Below are 21,796 nucleotides of genomic sequence, written 5' to 3'. Positions count from 1 at the left end.
CTGATGTCATTTCCAGAAAAGTATACGGCGTGGGAATCAGTGGCGAAATAGCCGTTGCCTTTTCAGTGGGTTTCACTGAGTCCACAGATGTTAAGACGATCTCCTTTTCCAAGATAGTAAATTTCCCAGGGCTGAGTAGTCCGCGCACATTCCATGTCCCTATTGTCTGGATTTGGCATAGCTTGTAATACGTTCCAGTTGCTGAATTTCCATGGAGAGCCTGGTTCCCTGCTGCCCCGTGGCCGGTAACATATTTCACACCGCCTGCCCCGGACGCAGAACGGCGCCGGTTCTTACGCGGGTCGCATGGCAATCGTATTCTCTCTGTTCGTAGTTTCATGTTGACTTTCTTGGGTAGGACAGTTGCAGTGGTTTCCCCTTGCCTTCTGCACCAATCCTTTTGGAGATTATTTGTATCCCCAGGGTGTTGAAGCCTCTTCTGTCAGGTTACCCAGCCAGGTCTTAGTGGTTATACCGCCACAGCTCGGTCGCCAGAGCCTCGTCAGTTATCTAGCAGGGGGCACTACGGGCAGGTGAGGTTGGCGTTTGGGGTCGACTAGATGGTATTGTCGTTCTCCCCCTTACCCCTCTTACGCGTTTTTTTATTGCCTTTCAATCGATTAAATTATTAGCAACTAACAGTTTATATTAAAACAGACAAATTGAATTACTGCTAAATATTTTTTGAAATATAGTTTTTACACAACTCGAGATGATTTATTTCACACGAACTATATAAACAAACATAATCTGTTCAAAGGTGGCGCTGCTAACAGAATTCAGATGGAATTAAGTTTTACTCATTGCATTAAATAATTAAATTTGATTCAGAATAATGATATTATTTCTAAAGGATTTTATTTTAAATATTTTCAAAGTAATTTAAACCCTTTAACAATAAATTAAACATCAAAAATATCTTTAAAAGTTTCAAACAATTAAAACAGAGTCTACTATATATTAAATATTGTTATAATTGCTTGATAAATAATGGTCATTGATTTTGTTTTTTTTTGTCGATAGATTTTGACGCTGAGCATATGATTATACTATCATTTCTCTGATAATACTGTCAATAGTAAGCACTCGAATCATGTGTATATTGAATGTATGTAATGTATGTATACTTGAATTAATTTACATGATTTATTTCTACTACAATTTCGGTTTCTTGACTTTCCTCCAAAAAATTGCGACGAAGACACGATTAAGTCCTGTGTAAATTAAAACAATAAGAAAAAAAATGTACGGATACGTGCCGATGAGCAAACCGTTCAATGGTGACACGCTCACACGCCTTTTAAGTTCTGTCGTTTCCATATTTCCCGGCAAGTTTGAATTTGGAACTGTTCTATATTCGAATGTGTTTAAATTTTGAATCTCAAAACAGTTGAAAGTATTAGGATTAATGCTATTGTTTAGTCACAGCGTCGATTGGAATCTGTCAGGTTACGTACGAAAATGAATCTTTCTAAGGAAAATGTTCGTGCAATAATTTTCTACAAATTTAGAAGAGGCCTGACACGGCTTCAGTGCTTTGAAGAGCTAACATCTGTGTTCAGTGATGAAGCCCCATGTCTCGGACTGTCGAACGCTGGTATTTAGAATTCCAGCGTGGACATACTAGTGTTAGTGACAAATCTCGCGAAGGACGCCCAAAATCCGCCTTCACTGAAAATAACATCATTGCTGTGAGACAACTAATTCTCGAAGATCGTCATGTTACGTATCGAGAGATAGAGGCTCTATTAGCTATTTCAGGGACAAACATTCAGAAGATCTTGCATGAGGCGCTTGGTGTGAGAAAGTTAGTTTGCCGTTGGATACCGCATCTGCTTACCAACGATCACAAGGCGGCCCGCGTCAGATGGTGTAAGAAAACTCTTCAAAGGTTCAACCGAGGAGAGTCAAATCACGTCTACGACATCATCAGTGGTGACGAATCTTGGATCTATGCCTACGATCCTGATTCCAAACAACAATCTACAATCTGGGTCTTTCAAGACGAGCCAAAGCCGACTAAAGTTGTTCGTTCTCAAAGCACTTCAAAGAAGATGGTGGCCACGTTCGTTGGAAAAACCGGCCATGTTGCGACTATTGCACTTGAAGATCGTAGAACGGTTAACGCAGAGTGGTATACCACAGTTTGTTTACTACAAGTCATCGCCGAACTTCGAAAATCTAACTCAAAGCGACGCATCATCCTGCACCACGACAACGCAAGCTCACACAGCGCTCGTCAAACGATTGAGTATTTGAAGCAGGAAAAAGTAAAAATTCTTGACCATCCTCCATACAGTCCTGACCTAAGCCCTAACGATCTCTTTACATTTCCTAAAATTAAGAAAAGTCTTCGTGGTCAAAGGTTCCAGTCCGGTGAAGAAGCAGTCGACGCTTTCAAGTCAGCCATTTTGAACACCCCCACTTTAGAGTGAAATAAATGTTATAATAACTGGTTGCTTTTATTTATGTATAACATTGTATTGCTTTTACTGAGTGTAATCAGTTATGTGTGGCAAATAAAAATAAAAATACAATTTTCTATAAAGTATCGTCAAATATTTTAGAATTGTGCTAGGAAATCCTTGACACTCGGTCACAATAAATCATAGATGAAAACTATTTTTCTAATATAGGATGTCTGGCTTATTTAAATTCACGGTTAAATGAAAAATATGCATGAAGCAATTAGTCCGGATGTATATGATACATTTGCTCTCTGCCTCTACGGCCGGGTGATTTATTTAGCAATTTATTCATTTAGAATTTGTCGCGGTTTCAGAATCACCTTTTCGTTTTGTCATTGTTTATGACCTTTGCGTTGTGTTTTGTTTCGCGCATCACCGAACGTTACCAGGCTTATTAAAATGCGATATTTATTGGCGTTATTAAGGCGAATCATGTTGTTATATTTTAATATTATTATAAAATTTATACTAAAAATTTGTACTAATAGTACATAATACTTAATATTAGAGATCCGAAATCGTATAATCATAGATTATTTATTTTTAAAATTATACATTATTGATTTATTATTATTAAAATTAAATGCAATGATAATAAACGATTTTTTCTTTTAAGCAATATAAAGGGAACTTGTTGTGCCTAGGTCAGTTTATAATATTTGCGTTTAAAACAAATAATGGTAAGTATCTAAGTTTAAGACTTGTTAAATATCTTCTTCTTCTTCGAGTGCCACTCCGACTAGCGAAGGTTGGCAGTCAGCTTTAAATACTAGGGGGGTAAGGGGGGAACGGAACTACCATCTAAACCGACCCAATTGCCAACCTCACCTGCACGTGGTGCTCCCTGCTAGATAACAGACGAGGCTCTGGCGACCGATCAATGGCGGTATAACCATACGCACCATGATTGGAAAAAGGGAAACAGCGACCTTGAGGTACAAGTACCTCTAAAATATCTGGTGCAGAAGGCAAGGGGAAACCACTGCACTATTATTCCCTAGTTATCGTCAGCTTTATGGAAAAGTCTAAGAAAAAAATGGCCCCGAGTTCCTGGCGTCCCTTAGATGGGACAGGGGTGCTAAGAATCTCCATTGTTAAATATATTCATACATAAATAGAGGATATTTATATAATGCATTTATAAAATCTAGGAACAATCTAATAATTGATTTAGAAAGATCCGGTAGATAAAAAGGGAATACTGTTCAAGATACGATGCCGGATATTCCTTGGACCAAAGTAAAAATCTCTGTTCAGTGTAGGAGCGCTACACCTGCTTATTGATTGTAAAAAAAAACCTTTTTTTCCCAAGGTGTGCAATTATTTAAAAATCCATTACTTTTGAAATAGCACATAAACCTTCTTTACAGTTTCTTTAAATTTTACAATTGAATATTTTTGAACGTGTCTTGAGACCCTGTCGTAAAAGCGTATACATTGTCTCACGCGTGATCTGGTAATCGAAGATACATGTTTGTGTTGTATAGTGTTAAGCGTATACGTTATCGTTACAATTTCTGGAAAAATCTTTTATGTTTTTTGCGAAGGTACATACATAACAGTATCAACTATATATAGAAGCGAAAGTCTCTAATTCAATTTCTTTAAATTTACAACTGAATTAATCTTTTGGATCCAGGTTATAAAAATAGCTGCAGATCAAAAATCGTATTAAAATCGACTGCATTACCGCATAGTTACTAACTGCTGAACTGAGCTTACTCGCCAATCTATGAGCCTTTTTTTTTTTTTTTTTTTTTTTTACGCTGGAAAAACACATTTATGTGTTTCCCCCACATAAGGTGGGGGGGTATGTGGGACTCGCCGGCGCTGAAGGCGCCGGAATACCCACTAAAAACCAGCGGTACCCACTCCATCTTGTCGGGGGACGTCACGGGATCGCTTGCGCATACTACCGTGCCGTCCCGACGGTTGGCCCGCTTCTGCGGGCCTCCAAATCCTAGGGGGTACTCGGGGTACAGAGACCCTCTGGCCCCGGCGACACTCACGGCGGGAGGAGAAGATGCGCATAGCGCTGGCGTCTTCTCCCCGGTCTTCTTCGACGAAGCGGGTCAGCGGAGGCACTCTCCTCGCGCTCCCGCTCCGCGGCCTCCTTCTGCGACATGACATTTTCGCAGAAGGAGACCATCTCCATCCAGCACCTTTCGCTACCAAGCATGGCATTTATCACGCTCGGCAGCGAAAGGTCTCCGCCGATTAAAGTCGCCAGGGAAAGGCGCTGAGGCCCCCAAGCGGCACACTCCATCAGAGTGTGGCATGCCGTGTCCGTAGGCGCACCACACTCGTGGCAGGAGGGCGTTACCTCCCGCCTGACTATTCCGTGCAGGTACTTACCGAAGCACCCATGTCCAGTAAGCACCTGAGTCAGTCTGAAGGTCAGTGTGCCGCCTTTTCTCGTTACCCAGCGACTCAAGTGGGGACGGATCGCCTCCACTGTCGCCAGGCCTGCTGATGGGGACCTCAGATCCTCCTCCCACCTGCGAATCAGGGCTTGCTGGGCGAGAGTCCTGATTCGCAGCACCTCCTCCAACCCTGGACGGTCGCCACGCGACCTCACTTCCGCCCGGAACCGGTACACTTCCGCGAGCACCTCCGCCTGGAGCTCCCAAGGCGGATCGCCCGCGAGAAGTGTTGCCGCCGTCCACGACACCGTACGATATCCGCGTATCACCCTCACCGCTATGATTCTTTGCGGCCTTCGCAAGAGAACCTTGTTCCGAGCGGTGAGAGCGTCCACCCAGATGGGAGCACCGTACAGAGCCATGGACCGCACAACACCGGCGTATAATCGCCGGCATGGCGTTTCCGGCCCTCCTACATTTGGTAGGAGCCGGCTTAAGGCAGCAGCAGCGTTGATGAGCTTCGGGCCAAGTTGGACAAAATGCTGCCCGAAGCTCCATCTTCCGTCCAGGGTCAGGCCCAGATACTTCATGTGGGCCTGCACCTTAATCACCGTCCCCTGGACGGTGATAAACGCCCCTCGAGGGGGGCCTCGACGTGGACCGTGGAATAAGAGGGCCTCCGTTTTTGAGATGGAGACCCTCAAGCCCAACATTCCTATGCGGTCCACTGTGAGCGACGTACCGACTTCGGCCAGGCGAGCCGTCTCCTGATAATTCCGCCCTGTCGCCGTGATGAGAGTGTCGTCCGCATAGCACAACACCCCCATTCTGGGAAGGACGGATGTCCGCAGGAGCCAGTCGAAGCCAACGTTCCACAGAATTGGGCCGAGAACTGACCCCTGCGGAACGCCACAGCCTACCCGACGCCGGACAAGACGCCCATCGCCCCCCTCCCAGAGGACTACCCGGTCCTGGAGGTATGCCCCCAACAGCCTCCTGAGATAGGAAGGCACCCCGTGGTATCGGAGTGCCTCCCCAATAGTCTCGAAAGGAAGACTATTGAAGGCGTTCGCAACATCTATCGATACCGCCAGAACTACGTCCCCTCGGGCCACCGCATCCGTGGTCCGGGTTTTCAGGGCGTCCAGGGCGTCGATAGTTGATCGACCCGCCCTGAACCCGTACTGAGCCTCTGACAGACCCGGCCCCACCTCGTCGAGGTGCTGAATAAGACGGGCAGCGAGAATTTTTTCGAAGAATTTGCCCGTCTCGTTCAGCAGCACAATCGGCCTGTATGCCGAGGAAGAATCTGGCGGTCGACCTTGCTTTGGCAACAAGACCAACTTTCCCTCTCTCCAAGGCTTCGGAAACTGCCCGTTGCACAGACATTGGTCGAACAGCTCCCGAAGCCTTACGCCTAGGTATTCCAGAGCGTCACATAGAACACGCCCTGGAATCCCGTCTGGGCCCGGCGCAGTGTTTTTGGCCCTCAAGCGGTCGAAGGCCACCTCCATCTCCCGCTCCGTGATCAGTGGTGGAGCCACTGTGTCGTCAATCATAGAGCGAGGGACCATCTGTGGAGGGACATGCTCACCTGGATGGGGGAAAAGTTCCCCGACCAGGCGCAGGAGGAGATCCGATGACATTGTCTCTGTCACGGGGGCACCCTGCGTGCGGAATTTTCCACGCACACCGCGGAACGGACGCCCCCAGGGGTCCCGGTTCAGGCCCGCCAGTAGTTCTTCCCTAGCTTTCTCCTTGGCCTGACTTATCGCCAGCTGTAGGTCTTTTTTCAGCTGACGATAAGCGGCCAATAGCTGTCCCTCCAAGTCCGCATCCAAACCGTTGCGCCTCCTACAACGGACGTAAGCCCTTCGCGCCCGGCTGCACGTCCCCGAAGCTCTGCTATTTCGGGCGAGCCAATCTATGAGCCATTGGAGCTTTAAATTTATAGTGATACTAAGAATTGATATTGTTTCTAACACATTTACATAGTATCATTTATATAAACATGCAGTTGCTGTAGTGGGTTAACTTTTATTAAGTTTATTTCACTATCGTCACTAGGACCACAGTGAAAGTTAAAACAAGTTAAATAAAATATATACTAAGATGGGACACATTCATGACAGATCACTAAATATTAGAATCTCATTAAAAAAATAAATGGGCGTGTTTTACTGACTTTTTCAAATATTTACGAGTATATTTTATCTCGTACTCCGTAGAAAAAAAGACAATACCGAAATTATTCGGAATTAATCTTAAGACATGTAAATTAATCAACGCGTAGTTGAGTAATTTAGTGGATTATCGTTGAATCCTTTTCCTTATGGGGTCTTTGCTTAGCAGTAAGACATTAATGAGCTCATGATTTTGCTTTTTGTCTTTTCGTTGAGATCATAGTTAATTAGAACGATTATAAAGTAAGCTAAGCGCACGTTGTCTCTGATTGTAAGCGTTAATATTACATTTGTTTGGCGTTGTTGTTATATAACCTTATATAAAATAGTATAAGATAAATGAAAAAGGGTTCCCACAGTTTAAGCTAAAACATTATAAACAATTTTACAACCTACAAATAAGTATAAGGTTTATAGTGAAAACATACATTACAACATTGTAACATAATCGGTATGTATATAAATATATATATATATTATATATATTGAAATATCTATAGTTCCCTTCACAAAACTACTACTTTATTCTACGAGTATTTACCGGTTGTAATATTATATTTGGGTGAACAATCTCATTGCGACAATGAACTGTTTCATGTTTCCATATTGCTATTTGTTTAGACAGTCATTTTAATGAATAATTCTATTGAATGTTGCCATGTTTAAAATTTAAATAAGACGGCATATATTTTTAATTGCAATATAAAATAAATTATAACGTAATTTTAATTTCGTGCTTTTAATTCGCTTTGCTATTCATGCGGTTTGTAACAGGTTCCGCATAAAGTAAGCGTGAAAACGATTATTTATCAAGCTTATGAAAATAAAATATTGCAACTGAAAATTTTTGAACACGAGCGGCATAATGATGCAGCTGAATATTGAAACTTAATTTTGCACTTTGCTTTTTGAATGGCGAAAATTTATTTCTTTTTCATAATTGTAATACATTTTTTTTTTAAGTATGAGTTCGTTGGTATAACTTTTCGGGAATAAAAATAAATACGAGTTAAGTTATATAAGTACTTGCCTGATGGGAGGGATTTGGGCAAGCATCTCGATAGGTACCACTCATCACGTGTTTAACCGCCAAACAGTAATACTTAGTATTATTGTGTTCCGGTTTGAAGGGAGCGTGAACCAGTGTCAACGGATTGAAGATGTATGGAATGGTTCTTATTTCTTCCAGTCCCAATTTACCATCACATGGCTTATCAGCCCGTCTGCCTTACTAAATTATATGTATAAGAAGTAGCATATTTTAATCAGAGGCCACTTCGCCTATAGATTTCCTGTATCGTAAATATTACTACCTACTTACCGTGGGTCATGTTAAGGACTTATAAAGGTAAAAGACACATACTTTGTGCTTGTTATGCATTAGCACACGTACATTTCAAACATAATACAGCAGCTCAAAACATTAATATTTAGCGCTGGAACCTAGATTCCACCCGCTCAGGGTCTTGCAAAGTTCCCTTTTAGAAGTAACGTTCGAGAATTAGGAATCCAGCAAGCCATTGAGGCTATAAATATGTAACATTATATGAAAGTGACATTTTTTAAACAGATCACCAATTATGCGGTCTTCGTAAGTCTTGTGTTGTGTTTTTTATTTTATTTATATAAGTATTGTATATAGATACATACACTTCACATTGAATTTGAAGATCAAATATTACTTGCATCGCGGTTTGCCGATACCTGGAGTATTTGATATCCAAATCGTCTATTTTGAATTGAATCGTATGATATAAGATAGCGTTTCGATGTTTCGATATAAATAAGTATGTAGATATAAATTTTTAAATTTATTTTACCTACACACATTATACTTATATTAAATAACTTACTAAATCTACCATGAATGTATATCTATTATATTTTAAAGTATAAATATAATACACTAGATATATTTATCTCAAATTATGGAAATCATAATTTTGAAGTAATAGTCGAGACACTCATCTCATATTACTATATATCTGTTGAGTGTGTTTGAAGTGTAAGGAGATAAAACGTCATTGTTGGCATTAACATATCTGGCGACTGGCGCCTATCCAGAATGCGACCAGAAAAAATATATAAAAAATATACATAATCTTAGCATTGGTTATAATGCTATTTGATTCATCGTCGAACGTTGTAGCGTGCGGACGTGTTCGTTATCTAAACGTCGTCAAGCAAGTTACGATTATAATCGAAGCGAAGTATCGTGGCCTTGGCTGCGTTATCTATCCATTGTGGATGTTTTTACGAATACTTTGGCATTCATTACCGGTTTTTGTTGTTTCTGTTGACATATTTTGAACTTCGGCTATGCAAATGGATTGTTGTTTCGTTTAGAGATTGGTTTTGTTTGTTTTCACTGTCGTTTGTTGATTTGTTTTTGTTGTTTAATTATTTAATTTTTTTATTTTATATAAGGCATTTTTCATTTCTTCTGTTATAATTGTTTTTTTACATGTAACTTGTTCTTTCTGTGGAATCTACTACATTCTACAACATAAGGTGTCACTTGTAAAATTTTGATTCAAAACTATTTACAATCTATTTAAATTAAGTATATTATGATATAATATTAATTTGAATTGTCTTTTATTCAGTTTGAAACGGAAAGTAATTTCAAAGTTGACGGCGAAGTACACTGTTAATTCTCGTGTATGTCCAGTGTGACCTAGTATCGGGCGGTTGACAGGCAATATCCGGATGATCCATTGTCTTCCTCATTGCGGATTCAGAACACCGCTGCCTCGGTCCTTCTTTCCTCAACCTATATCCTGAAATGTGATAAGCGTGAAGTTATACGACAAATATGTGTTTCGTACATTTATAAGTATATTAAAACCGTATTAATTTTATATAAGAAATATATTAAGTGAAGTATATATATTGTTTATTTGAAATAATATTTTGGCAGAATGTATAACAATATTAAATTTGATAGTTAATAATAAACTAATTGTTTTTTAATGCTTTATAGCCTAACCGTTATAATTTTTTTTTATATTTTTCGTTACCTTAGTCGTTATTTCAAATTACATATTTATTATTGCGTAAATATAAAACATAAGAACATGTCTGTTTGTCCTGAGTCTGGGTGTAATTTTCTATATAAGTATGTATTTACAAAAAAAAGTAGTATATGTAGTATATCAGTTGTCTGGTTTCCATAGTACAAGCTTTGTAGAAGCTTAATTTGGGATCAGATGGCGGCCCTGTGTGAAAAATGTCCCAGGATATTATTATTGTTATTATTATTATATTATAAGTCAAAGCTTTTAAGAATATTAAATATAAATAACGATTATCCAACAGAGTTCGGAACGGCTTCACCTAATAGTTAATAGTTAATCCTCTCGGGAACCCCAAAAACAGATAAAAGGTGCTGTAAATAGTAATAAACGTTCCCTGAATCGAGATTAGAGGTCACTAATGAAAAACTTTTTAAATTTTGCGCAATATGCTTTGCGATTCAGTTCGAGACACTTTCAAGTTTTTCAACTTTAGATTTTTATTTCTTTTACTTTGATTTAGATTATATAGAAGGAATTTTCAATAAAAATTTTCAATACCTATCCGAACGTATTATTACTAATTTTGGATTAAAAAAACGTTATAGTAAATGTTTTGTAAGCATTTAGCTTCATACTAATTTTGCAATGTCAATAGCGCAATAGTTTACGAGCAGTCTCGCGATGTAAAAGTCGCAGGTTCGATTTAGCTCACAAGCTGTACGCTTAACCGAAGGAATAAATAGGAATATAAATATACTTTAAAACAGGTATTGCTAGTATTCTTTTTTATGATTTTTTTGATTAATTATGATGTTAAGGCTGTTAAAGCACGTGCTGCAACTTGCGATAAATTATTATTAACAAGTTTTGGATACGACGTGCGTGCTTTCTATTAATGGTACTACGCCAGAAGCCTTCACGCACGTGCAAACAACAACATTACCAAATATTTACTCAATCGGATGAATGGATTATGAATACATATGACAAATAATAAGAATTATATATATTATTATATATATTACAAAGGCTATTAACGCGTGGTATATTTTACACAATCTAATTAACGCGTAACTTTGACATTGTTCGCAAAGAAAAGGGCCTAAATAAGCATCAGATTTCGGGTGAAGTTGAAATTTAATAGCAGTGGAAAAAAGCTTATCAAGTCTTCAAGGGTACTCAATATAAAAGGGACACAGGTTAAATAAAACTAGATTAAAATATTGTAATTAAATAGATTCAAACACAAATTAATTTAGAACGGATCTTTTATTACAACTATGAATTTTGAATTTGAATATACAGAATATCCCCAAAGCAAATATAGAATATTTTTCTAGCTTCCCCTACTGAATTTTAACCCTATGATAATAAATACCATACAATCAATATAGAAGGAAACGACCTACCTGTCTCTACTACTAATGAATCTTACTGCAGTCACCCGCATCTTCATTTATTTTGTTTATTCAAATATCTTGTAATATGTCTACAAGTACAGCAGTCTATATTTATAAGAACTTATTTTGTAATAGTTACACTCGTGATATGTTAAGATCCGAGTTAAGGTAATAATACGATATTTTGTTGCGTTTCTCTTTTAAATGTTATAATTATGAAACCTATGATTTTTCCTGCTTTTTTATGAAAACAAGAAACTCAACTATTAATAATATACGATAATAATAAAATAATGCGCGTATATATATGTATACGTTCAATAAAATAGTTCTTTACTAAACTATGCCGTTGGTCCTTTTTATTATTTTTTTTATATATTAAAGATAAAAAACGATTTTTATGCACAAAAAGTGGAGATACTTATCCAAATAATACACAAGTATAAAATATTTTTCCTTTTTATTTAGTGAAATAAATGAATAAAGTTGTACTTTAACTTCATGTCCAAACCCTAGTTTTAATAAACATTTAATAAAAAATAGAATTTATATGACTATTATTATTAAAGAAATTGTTTTATTACTAGTAATTTTACAGGTGATTTTACATGTGGGCTTAGTGCAAGCCCGTCTGAGTAGGTACCAACCACTCATCAGATATTCTACCGCCAAACAGCAATACTTAGTATTGTTGCGTTCCGGTTTGAAGTATGCCAGCCAGTGTAACTCAGGCACAAGGAACATAACATCTTCGTTCCCAAGGTTGGTGACGTATTGGCGATGTAAGGAATGGTAAAATAATACTTCTTACATCACCAATGTCTATGGGCGGTGGTGACCATTTAACATCAGGTGGCCCATTTGTCCGTCCCTACCTGTAACAAAAAAAAAATAGTATTCGCTCGCGGCTTTGCCCGCGTGTTTGGGATAGAGGAGCGGGTACTAGGTAAAGAAAAAGCCTATGTCCGTCCTTTGGGTTCAAGCTTGCTTTATACCAATTTTTATCAAAATCAGTTCAATGGTTTAGACTTGAAAACGTAAAAGACAGACAGAGTTACTTTTGCATTTATAATATTAGTATAGATGTCAAAATTATCCAAGTTTCATTTTGTAAGTTAATGTTCGACTTTTTATAACATCAATCAAAATTCAAGGACGTTTTGTGGCCTTTCCAGATATTGTTTGGTTTAGTTTTTATATGATTTCTTATGTGCGCAAACTGAATGTTTTTATGATACGTACATATGTATATGGAAAAACCTTGTCTTTTATTTGCTATACGTCTTTAGTTTAATAATATATTGTTGTGTAATTTGTCCAGTCGAAATAACTAAGTGGTTTAGAACGTGTGGTTCTTAATCGAAGATAGCGGATTAATTTTTGGCAAGCGCTACTGTATTGTCATGTGCTTGTCTTTTATCTCGTGCTTGGCAGTGAAGGAAGAAGAGTGCACGTGTCGGCTGAATGTCTGCCACATGTGTTTCTATTAACCCATATTGGAACAGAGTGGTAAAAATATCTCAGGACCGTCTTCTCAAAAGAAGAAGAGCCATTAGCCCAGAAATGGGACATTTACAGACTGTTTCCCGGCGTATTTCCCGTAGTTATTTTTTTTTGTAGGTTGCATGTGTCGGATAAGATCCTACACCATGTGTCATTTTACCAATTTGCATTGGAGAAGCGTGATATTAAATTCTCCCGAAGAGGAGAAAGGACCAGTTACGTTAACGGACCGTTAGGTACTTTTATGATAAAAATACCAAACACGAACATCAGAACAATGAAAAGGCTATCTGCCATTGAAATTATTGGCGTGTACGCTCTCATTGAGTCTGATAAAAACAATACTATTGTTTACATATAAGTCAATTACCAAATTGATATTCACGATGAATTAAAATATGACAAAAAACGACTAAAAAGCACGATGCAGGCCTGATCAATGTTTGTGCAGAATCTACTTAATAATGGTATATGATATCTAATATACATAAGCTAATATATATTTTATTTTTCTTGCAGGTTACAAGGTTTTTGTGCAAGCCCGTCTGCGTAGGTACCACCCACTCATCAGATATTCTACCGCAAAACAGCAGTACTTGTTATTGTTGTGTTCCGGTTTGAAGGATGAGTGAGCCGCTGTAATTACAGACACAAGGGACATAACATCTTAGTTCGGTTGCACTAATCACAATCTAAACTATCCGCCCGATTTACTTGATATTTGTCCCAGTTACCTACTTCCTGACGTAGACGCTGAGAACGGATTTTAAGCAAATCCTATCCAAAATACATTTTTCTTCTTCTTTGCACGGAGCAAAGCCGGGACGATTAGCTAGTACATGTATAAAGAGGTTCTTATTGACTTCATGTAACTTAATAATTTTTTCCCTATGATATTCTGTATTTTGTTTTTCTTTTATCTATAAATACATACGTTAATTTGTTCGCTTGGTGTTTTCCACGGTTCAATTAATATACTAGTGCAAAAAACACATGTTTTCATTGATAAAAAATTGAAACGTATTCAAAGCATAAATATATAGATATTTAGGCCTGATATGTCAAAAGGAAAAACGTTTTTTTACGTTATCGTTATTTTTGTATTCTGATCACGTGAAGTGGATTCAAGGCTCTAATATACGTCAATGTCGCATAACAGTTAGTAATAGATATTAGCACTTTATTAAAATATCGTTTAATTATGCATCGAATATTACATATGTAATGCATTTTTTTAGTCATTCATATTATATTTTTGTTAAAATAAAATTTATTATTAAAATATAGTAGGTACCACCCACTCCCCACTTCGTGTGGGGGAAACAAAACGCACGAAAAAAATTTACCACCCACTCGACAAATATTCTACCGCCAAACAGCTAATCGATTGTATAATATTCATTATACAAGAATTGTTTTATTTCGGTTAAATTTTAGAAAATTTCATACATAATAAGTAAGTTATTGATTAATTAATTTATATTTAAACAATTAAGTTGCGGTTATATCTGATGCAGGTAAGTTGAATTAAAAAGAAGATGCATTGAAATAAAATTTAACCATAAGAAGATTCATATCATATGGCAATGAGCAACCTATATTAATGTAATATTGTTTTAGTTCATTAGTTTAAATTTAAGTTATTATTTATAATAAACTTTACAATTAGTCTTAAAGGATAATAATCAAAAGATGTAGTGGTATTTTTAAAATGGTTCAAAAATATAATAAATACCTATACCTAATCGAAATATCCAATATTTATTCGTTATGATTATAAACTCTTCCCCCGACTATTATTGAATAGGAATTTGATAATTATGAATTGTTTTAATTAAAAATTTAGGTTTTGTATAAAATCAAACATATTTTCCTTATTTATTTGTTTTTATATACCTATTGTTAATAAATTGGAACACATACAGTAACCTTATTATATAATTGTAACTATTGTTTGCAATTTACGTAAGTAAATATATAACCTTGCTAAGCTGTACTGACAAATTATTACATTCCATTCAAAGTTATTCGCCCGTGAAACAAACCAATTGTGAGACTTATTAATAGGTTTTTTTTTATTAGATTTAATTTGTTTGATTATTTGTAAAAATGTTATATATATATTTAAATATTTATATATATTTAAATAATTTTAAAGAAAAATCCTTGTTAGCTTCGACATTTTAAATTTTCATTTATCATTTTGTATTTGATAATTTTTTAATAATTATAGCAGTAACTTATTTGATCATTATTGTAAAGTTAAAATTATAATGTAAAAAGCACTTTCCATTATATATTTCCTAGAGTCATAATTTTATTGCTTATACGAACCACAAAGTCCGTCTTGAAATGCCGAAGGACTTCTATATTTTATTTCCTTAAGGAAAGGAAATAAAATATAGAATGTAAATGTTCTAAATGATTTGATAATGAAAAATGATGTTTCTTATATTTTACTTATATATTATGTTATATATGCATATATTTTAATCAGAAATAAGTAATTAAAAATAGTAATATAAATAAAGATATTTTCCTTCGTCCTGATATTTGAAATGTCATAGTAATGAGGATAGTTAAAATGTGATTTATAATAATTTAGTGTTACTTTAATTCTATATGAATATGTAGATTATATAACTCATGAAATATTGTTTTTGCATGCAAAAGTATTTTTAACTACGAGAAATTGAATAGATCATAAGATGATTGTGTTAACACTTAGTACTTCGATGCAGTTTACGTTAAGCCGTTGCCGAATGCGCAGGCTAAAAAGAATTCGCGCGCATGCGTCAATAAAAGCGCGGGAAAATATTTAGCTTATCCAATTTCAACGTGTTAATTATTATTATGGTTTACTGTTATTTTAGAATGAATAACATATATAATATTTGTTCGTGTATGTGGTTATGAAATTGATTTCTTCACGGTGTGGATAAACAGGTATATATTTCATAATATAATTACAGTTCAAAATTTGCATAACAATAATGACAAATCATTACAATACGTTCGACTGCTTATATTTTTGTATTTTTTTTATATAATAGGTAAATTATTTAAATATTATAAGCTAATTGGAAACTAGTTTTCGCCCGCGGCTTCGTCCGCATGTTAGGAGGGGAGGGCAGGTATTAGGAATAAAAAAGTGCAACAGACAAAATTACTTTCGCATTTATAATATTTGTATAGATTAGTATAGATATCCAGGTTCATAAAATCATTTCGAAGTAGCTGCGCAGAACGTATAGTGTGCGCAAACACAGGTATATTCTCTATTCCCTAATTCTCATAATCCGATGGGATGGCAATCTGACACGACCGAAATGGCTTTACGTGCTTTCCGAGGCACGGAAGTATACACTTCTAACTTACACACTCCGGGTTGCTACTGAGAATTTTTGACAGAAAAACCCAATGCCTTTTTATTCGCCCGACCTGGAATTTGAACCAAGGACCCCGGGGTTTGCGGCCTTTTATCTAGCCACTAGACCAACGAGGCAGTGAAGTCTTTGTAATATACAAAAACATAGATACAATTTGAAAAATACATAATTTTTATTCACTTCCCATTCACACGGAAGTTATATACGTTTTATATTCAAATATTTATCGTCCCCACAATTTATTTCTGGGGTAAAATATGTTTTATTTACCAGAAGGATATATAGTTGTACGTGTAAGTATGTAGGTATATGTTAATATTGTAAGTAAGTTCATCCGTACTGATAATGATTGACTGCTAATAAAAGTAATAATATTTTAAACTAGGGGTTAAACCTGGGCAAGCCACTAAATATTTGCACGGAAAAAAATCTGCCATTAGACTATCCACAAGCCCGTATAGGAACGTGGTAGAACAATAACCAAGACTTCTCATGACAGTAGAGGCGGCCTTAGCTCATTGGGTCATATAAGCTTAATTTTTTTTATTACTTTGAGGAAGTCATCTTACGTCCTATTCAACATCAGATCAAATTGGTCTTAGATTTTATTTTATCTTTTATAAATAGTTTATCAAGGGAAGTATTATAACGAACGTATAAAACAAAATAATTAGATATCTTTAGTATAAAAAATAAAGCTAATATAAAATAAAAGTTGCAGGGCAATGTTGTTGGACCCAAGGCGCATTGTTGGGCGGGTTTTCCCCATATTTCGTTGGTCGAGACGATATGATACAAGGACTGGATTTTTGGATTTGATTGCTGGTATAACAGTAGCCCTTACGTTAATCCCGCAGTCCATAGCTTACGCTTCTCTTGCAGGATTCGAACCACAGGTAAATAAACAAATGAACTGTTATTAACAAACACAAATCATTTAGACAAGGTCATTTTCTAAGGACCTTTGAGCACGCTATAAGTTTTATACTATATAAGACTGGTATAGAAATAAAAAAATAATCTTATCACGTTAATAGTCTAAATTTAAAGTACGAAGCTCAGCTACTATATAGCTACTATACAGCTAGTATATTTAAATTATTATGTATATCATTATTATATATATAACTTATATATTTCAGAATGGGTTTATATATATTATGTATTTGGTTAAGTAGTTTAGATTTTTTCAGTTAAGCGTTACAAAAAATTGTCTCCTTATTTATTAGTATAGTTTTATATCAATAACTTTCTCTCATACTTGTTTGGTCTTGAAATACTTTGTTGACCAATAATTAATTTATGAACTGTGATATAGTACATTTGCTTCGATAGGAAAGTACTTAGTTCCGGTTATAATTACCAAAATTTCAATTTTTATTTATCGTAGATAATTAAATATTTAAGGAAATCTCTTGAAAGAGCTTAGTTCGGAGCCTCTCGGTAAGTTTATTTAAAGGTATTTTATTTGAAGACACAAATTAGAAAATCGAATACGCAAATAAATCTCGATAAGTTATCTTGTAAAATCTTGTAAAATCTTGTAAGTAATGCGTCATATTATGACTTTGCAGTCGCTATTATATCAGAGAAAAAGGACATACTAAAACATACTAATGTTATGTCAATTTCATAATTTGCTTCCAAATTTAAATGTCATTTTGTAATATCCCTGACTTATAATAAACTTTGCTTAGCGAATACAAACAAGTTTGACATTGATTTTTCTCTTATTATTGATTGAAATTCGAAAGAAGACAATACTGTTTGTAATGAGCTAACAAATTAGTCTTCTTTCAGAATTATTCCTAGGTTATAATATTCCATGACCTATTTCTTTCGCTTTATATATTAAAGATAATAAACAGCAGCACCATTAGCAAAGGAAAACAAAATCGTGCCGTTTATTTGTTCGATAATCAATGGAACAAATGTACGTCCTACGTTTGTCGAGTAGCAACAAACCTGCTCAGAGGGATTAGGGATTTAATTGGCGGGATCACAGTAGCTTACACTGATGCCGCAAACTATTGTCTACGAATCGATAGCAAGGTTGAAACACTGATAAACATTGATGTCGTAGATTGCAAACGTTGCAGATTATTTGTCTCTCGATATTAGGTGCAGGCGAGTTACGGTATATTTAGTATCTTTTTTTATTTAAGTGAAAGACATTTCCTCAAGCTTTATCGTAGTCAAAACACAAAATTACCCAGTGTAACTAATATGTAGATTCCAAGAAATATAAACTCAAAATTGGAGATCTGTTTTTAAATGCAAAATCCTTATAATGTTTTTGAATGAATTGCTTAGAATATTTTGAACTAACAACAAATACGTACTTTAAAGTGATTTTTTAGCTTTAAGTATATTTTCATAAATATAAAGTCTAGCTTAAAAGGATATATAATAACCAAAGGAATTGGCGGGGAAATAGGAAAGTTTAAACTTTTATAAAGCTGAATCAGTTAGTTTCAGTTGAGTTCGTCTAATGGATTTTTATCAAGCGTGAGAGTAAGACTGAGTTTTGAAATACAGAAAAGTTGCTTTACTCATTTTATTTGTTGTTCCTGTTGGCTTTTCAACAATCTTAACAAAGAAGAGCAAAGGAGTTTAGGAGAAATGTTGCCAAACAAAAACAAATGATACACGAGTACACGAAAATCTTATGGTTGAGAAAAAATACCTTCATACATATACATGTACCAATCATGCAAATATATTAAGCCCTACAACTAAGGAATAGGTAACCTTTAAAGTAAAAAGTAATAGTCTATAAAAATAAAAAAAACAAGTTATATAAAGTTATTAAAAATTGATCAAGCATACGACAGATTTAATACAATTATAAACATTTATTGAATTATTAAATAAATTTGATTACAATTCACGAATTCTATACAATTTACAAATTATTGCATTACTTTTAACATCTGAATATTGGTTAATATGTATTTTTTTGTATACATATACATTTTTACATTTTATCTTTCTAATCTACACTTGAGGAAATAAAATATATCGAAAAAATTTATCTTTTGTCACAGTATTGAGATAATTTATTATGCTTCAAATTCTATAAATATCTAAGTCGGTCACTAAGTTATTGCAATGATTTTATAAGAATATAGTTATATATTATTAAGCTAACTTTAAAACTTAGACTTGTAGTTTCACTGACCATGTATATACATGAATATTCCGAGTAAGTGATGCAATGGTTTAAAAAAAAATAGGATAGTGCGTTTATGGGCCGAAAGGTCACATTGACGAAAATGTTAGAATGTAACATTGACCATTCCTTACATCGTAAATGCGCCATCAACATTGGGAACTAAGATTTAATGTCCCTTGTGTTATAGTTTGGTATATATAACAAAAGTAATATATAAAATATATTAACGAAACTTTATTAAGAACAAATATCTGCTTATTTAAACAATGCTTGGTTATTTAATATAATAAACAAGCAACGGATACTTTCGCTATTTATTTATAACTTCATTTAACAATTACGTGTCATACATTAAAGTTTAACAATTACGTAATACTTATTTATTAAATTGTTTAGTCTAGTTCTCAAAATATGTATATGGGTTAAAATTTACATACCATTTGTATATTTGTTGAACAAAATATGGTAAGTTAATTATTTTAGGTAATAATTTTAATTAAATATGAAGTTACCGACAGAAAGTCTTATGTTAATAGTTACCAGTTCATTTCTATGCAAGTTTCAAAATTAGCATTTCCTTCTGATGAAAAACATCTTTCGTTTCTCGTAATTAATAGGAAAATTCTATTTTTTTTAAATAAACTATATTTTTATATAATTTTAAAGATATTTTACTAAAAAGTTCTTTATTACTAGTTTCCGCCCGCGGCTTTACCCGCGTCTGTTTTATGTACCCTTTAAAATTTCACGATGATCGTTGAATAGTTAAGAAAAGTAAAAGAGTAAAAAACAAAAAACCTTTCGACTTTATAATATTAGTTAGGATAATCGACATTTGCAATTGACGTTGAATTTTCTAGCTCCATACGAATATATAATTTGATATTATAAAGTTTGATGCTAAAATGAAATTCGAATTTCAGTGCAACGTTCTTACATGTTTTAGGTTTTACTTGATCGCACCTTTGAGCTTGAGATTTTATCTCATACGATATATCCATAAAAAGGAATAAGTGATGCTTTTGAATATTCGATGTTATTTTATTATAAAACCTTTCAGTATGGTCTGTACGCGTCATTCGTTGGGGGCTTTGTCTATGCTGTAATGGGCAATTGCCCACAAATAAATATCGGACCAACTGCTTTACTCTCTCTCCTCACATTCACATACACGAATGGCACAAACTATGACTATGGAGTATTGCTTTGTTTCGTTGGTGGTATTATCCAACTTATCGCTGGCATCGTCCAACTTGGTAAGATATTTTTTTTATTATTATTGTTCCCATTTATTGTGGTTTTTTTTCTACAGATATATTTTTAACACAATATTAATCCTTATTAAAACATATCGCAATATCTTAAAGTAATTAAAGTCATTTTCATATTACAATAATAATAAATACGTCGTGCAAATTTTTATTTTTATTAATATATTTATTATACTTATTCTAATTATTAACTTATTTATCTATACTTATCGTTTAAAAAACTATCAATTAATTATATTTTTTTATATTATTTTTCTTGTTTCATTCTTTTTTTATTCTTAATAAATGATTTGTATCGAATAGGTGCTATGATACATTTTTACATAAGCATTTGATGTGTTCTATTTAGAAATATTATGTAATAACGAGAACTTACAACGCATTTAATCTATTATGTCGATAACCCTTTTTTAAATTCAATATAATAAAATATCAATTGTATTTTAAGTAAGGAAAAAGTTTTAAGGAATTATTAATATTCATATTTACCCCTCCAATTAAGCGTACAGCTTGTGTGTAGGGATGACAATAGTCCATGGGGGTTAGGATCGAACCTGCGACTTTTACATCGCTAGAGGCCCGTAAGCCGTTGCGCTATTGAAGCTTTATTTAATAATATATTAAATAAAGTTATCTTGTAAATGTCCCATGGCTTCAAAAGGCTTTTCGTGTTAACGAGTTGGATTCGAAAGTTAAACTTCCACGTTGCTCCAGTTCAAATCCGTTAAATGTTTCAGAACATACAAGTTTTGACAGGTTTTCATAAACACAAATAATACACGTGAAGTCATAGATACTATGATGAAATTAACTTTTACCTCCAAGTTATCGTGACGAAATTAGTCCAAAAAATAAAGTCAGTTGGAATACCATTTACTAACTAATTATTCTATCGCTAGATACTGCGAATTGTATATATAATAATAATTGTTCGGTTTGATACGTCTAAAAGTGGAGAGATGGTGAAGGGCTTGTTTGCCTTCCTAAAATGAATTAAAAATAATCTTGCTTTATATATTGCGTTCCT

At 34.8% G+C, this 21,796-nt stretch overlaps 1 protein-coding gene across 3 annotated transcripts in view; it reads left to right on the top strand.

Moving 5' to 3' along the window:
- Positions 1–15,687: 15,687 nt before the first annotated feature.
- The window catches only part of LOC126770528 (sodium-independent sulfate anion transporter-like), a 66,548-nt gene continuing 60,439 nt past the window's right edge, over positions 15,688–21,796 (top strand). The window contains exons 1-3 of one of the 3 annotated variants that reach the window (XM_050489958.1): positions 15,688–15,866; positions 17,022–17,219; positions 20,559–20,754. In XM_050489958.1, coding sequence (XP_050345915.1) covers positions 17,049–17,219; positions 20,559–20,754 — 367 coding nt within the window. In that variant the 5' untranslated portion in view covers positions 15,688–15,866; positions 17,022–17,048. Of the gene's footprint in view, positions 15,881–17,021; positions 17,220–20,558; positions 20,755–21,796 lie in introns of all 3 variants that reach the window. The other 2 variants (XM_050489959.1, XM_050489957.1) reach the window with 2 other exon arrangements.

Source organism: Nymphalis io, chromosome 9, assembly GCF_905147045.1.
Source record: "Nymphalis io chromosome 9, ilAglIoxx1.1, whole genome shotgun sequence".
Taxonomy (NCBI): domain Eukaryota; kingdom Metazoa; phylum Arthropoda; class Insecta; order Lepidoptera; family Nymphalidae; genus Nymphalis; species Nymphalis io.
This window is presented reverse-complemented; position numbering and strand designations above follow the sequence as displayed.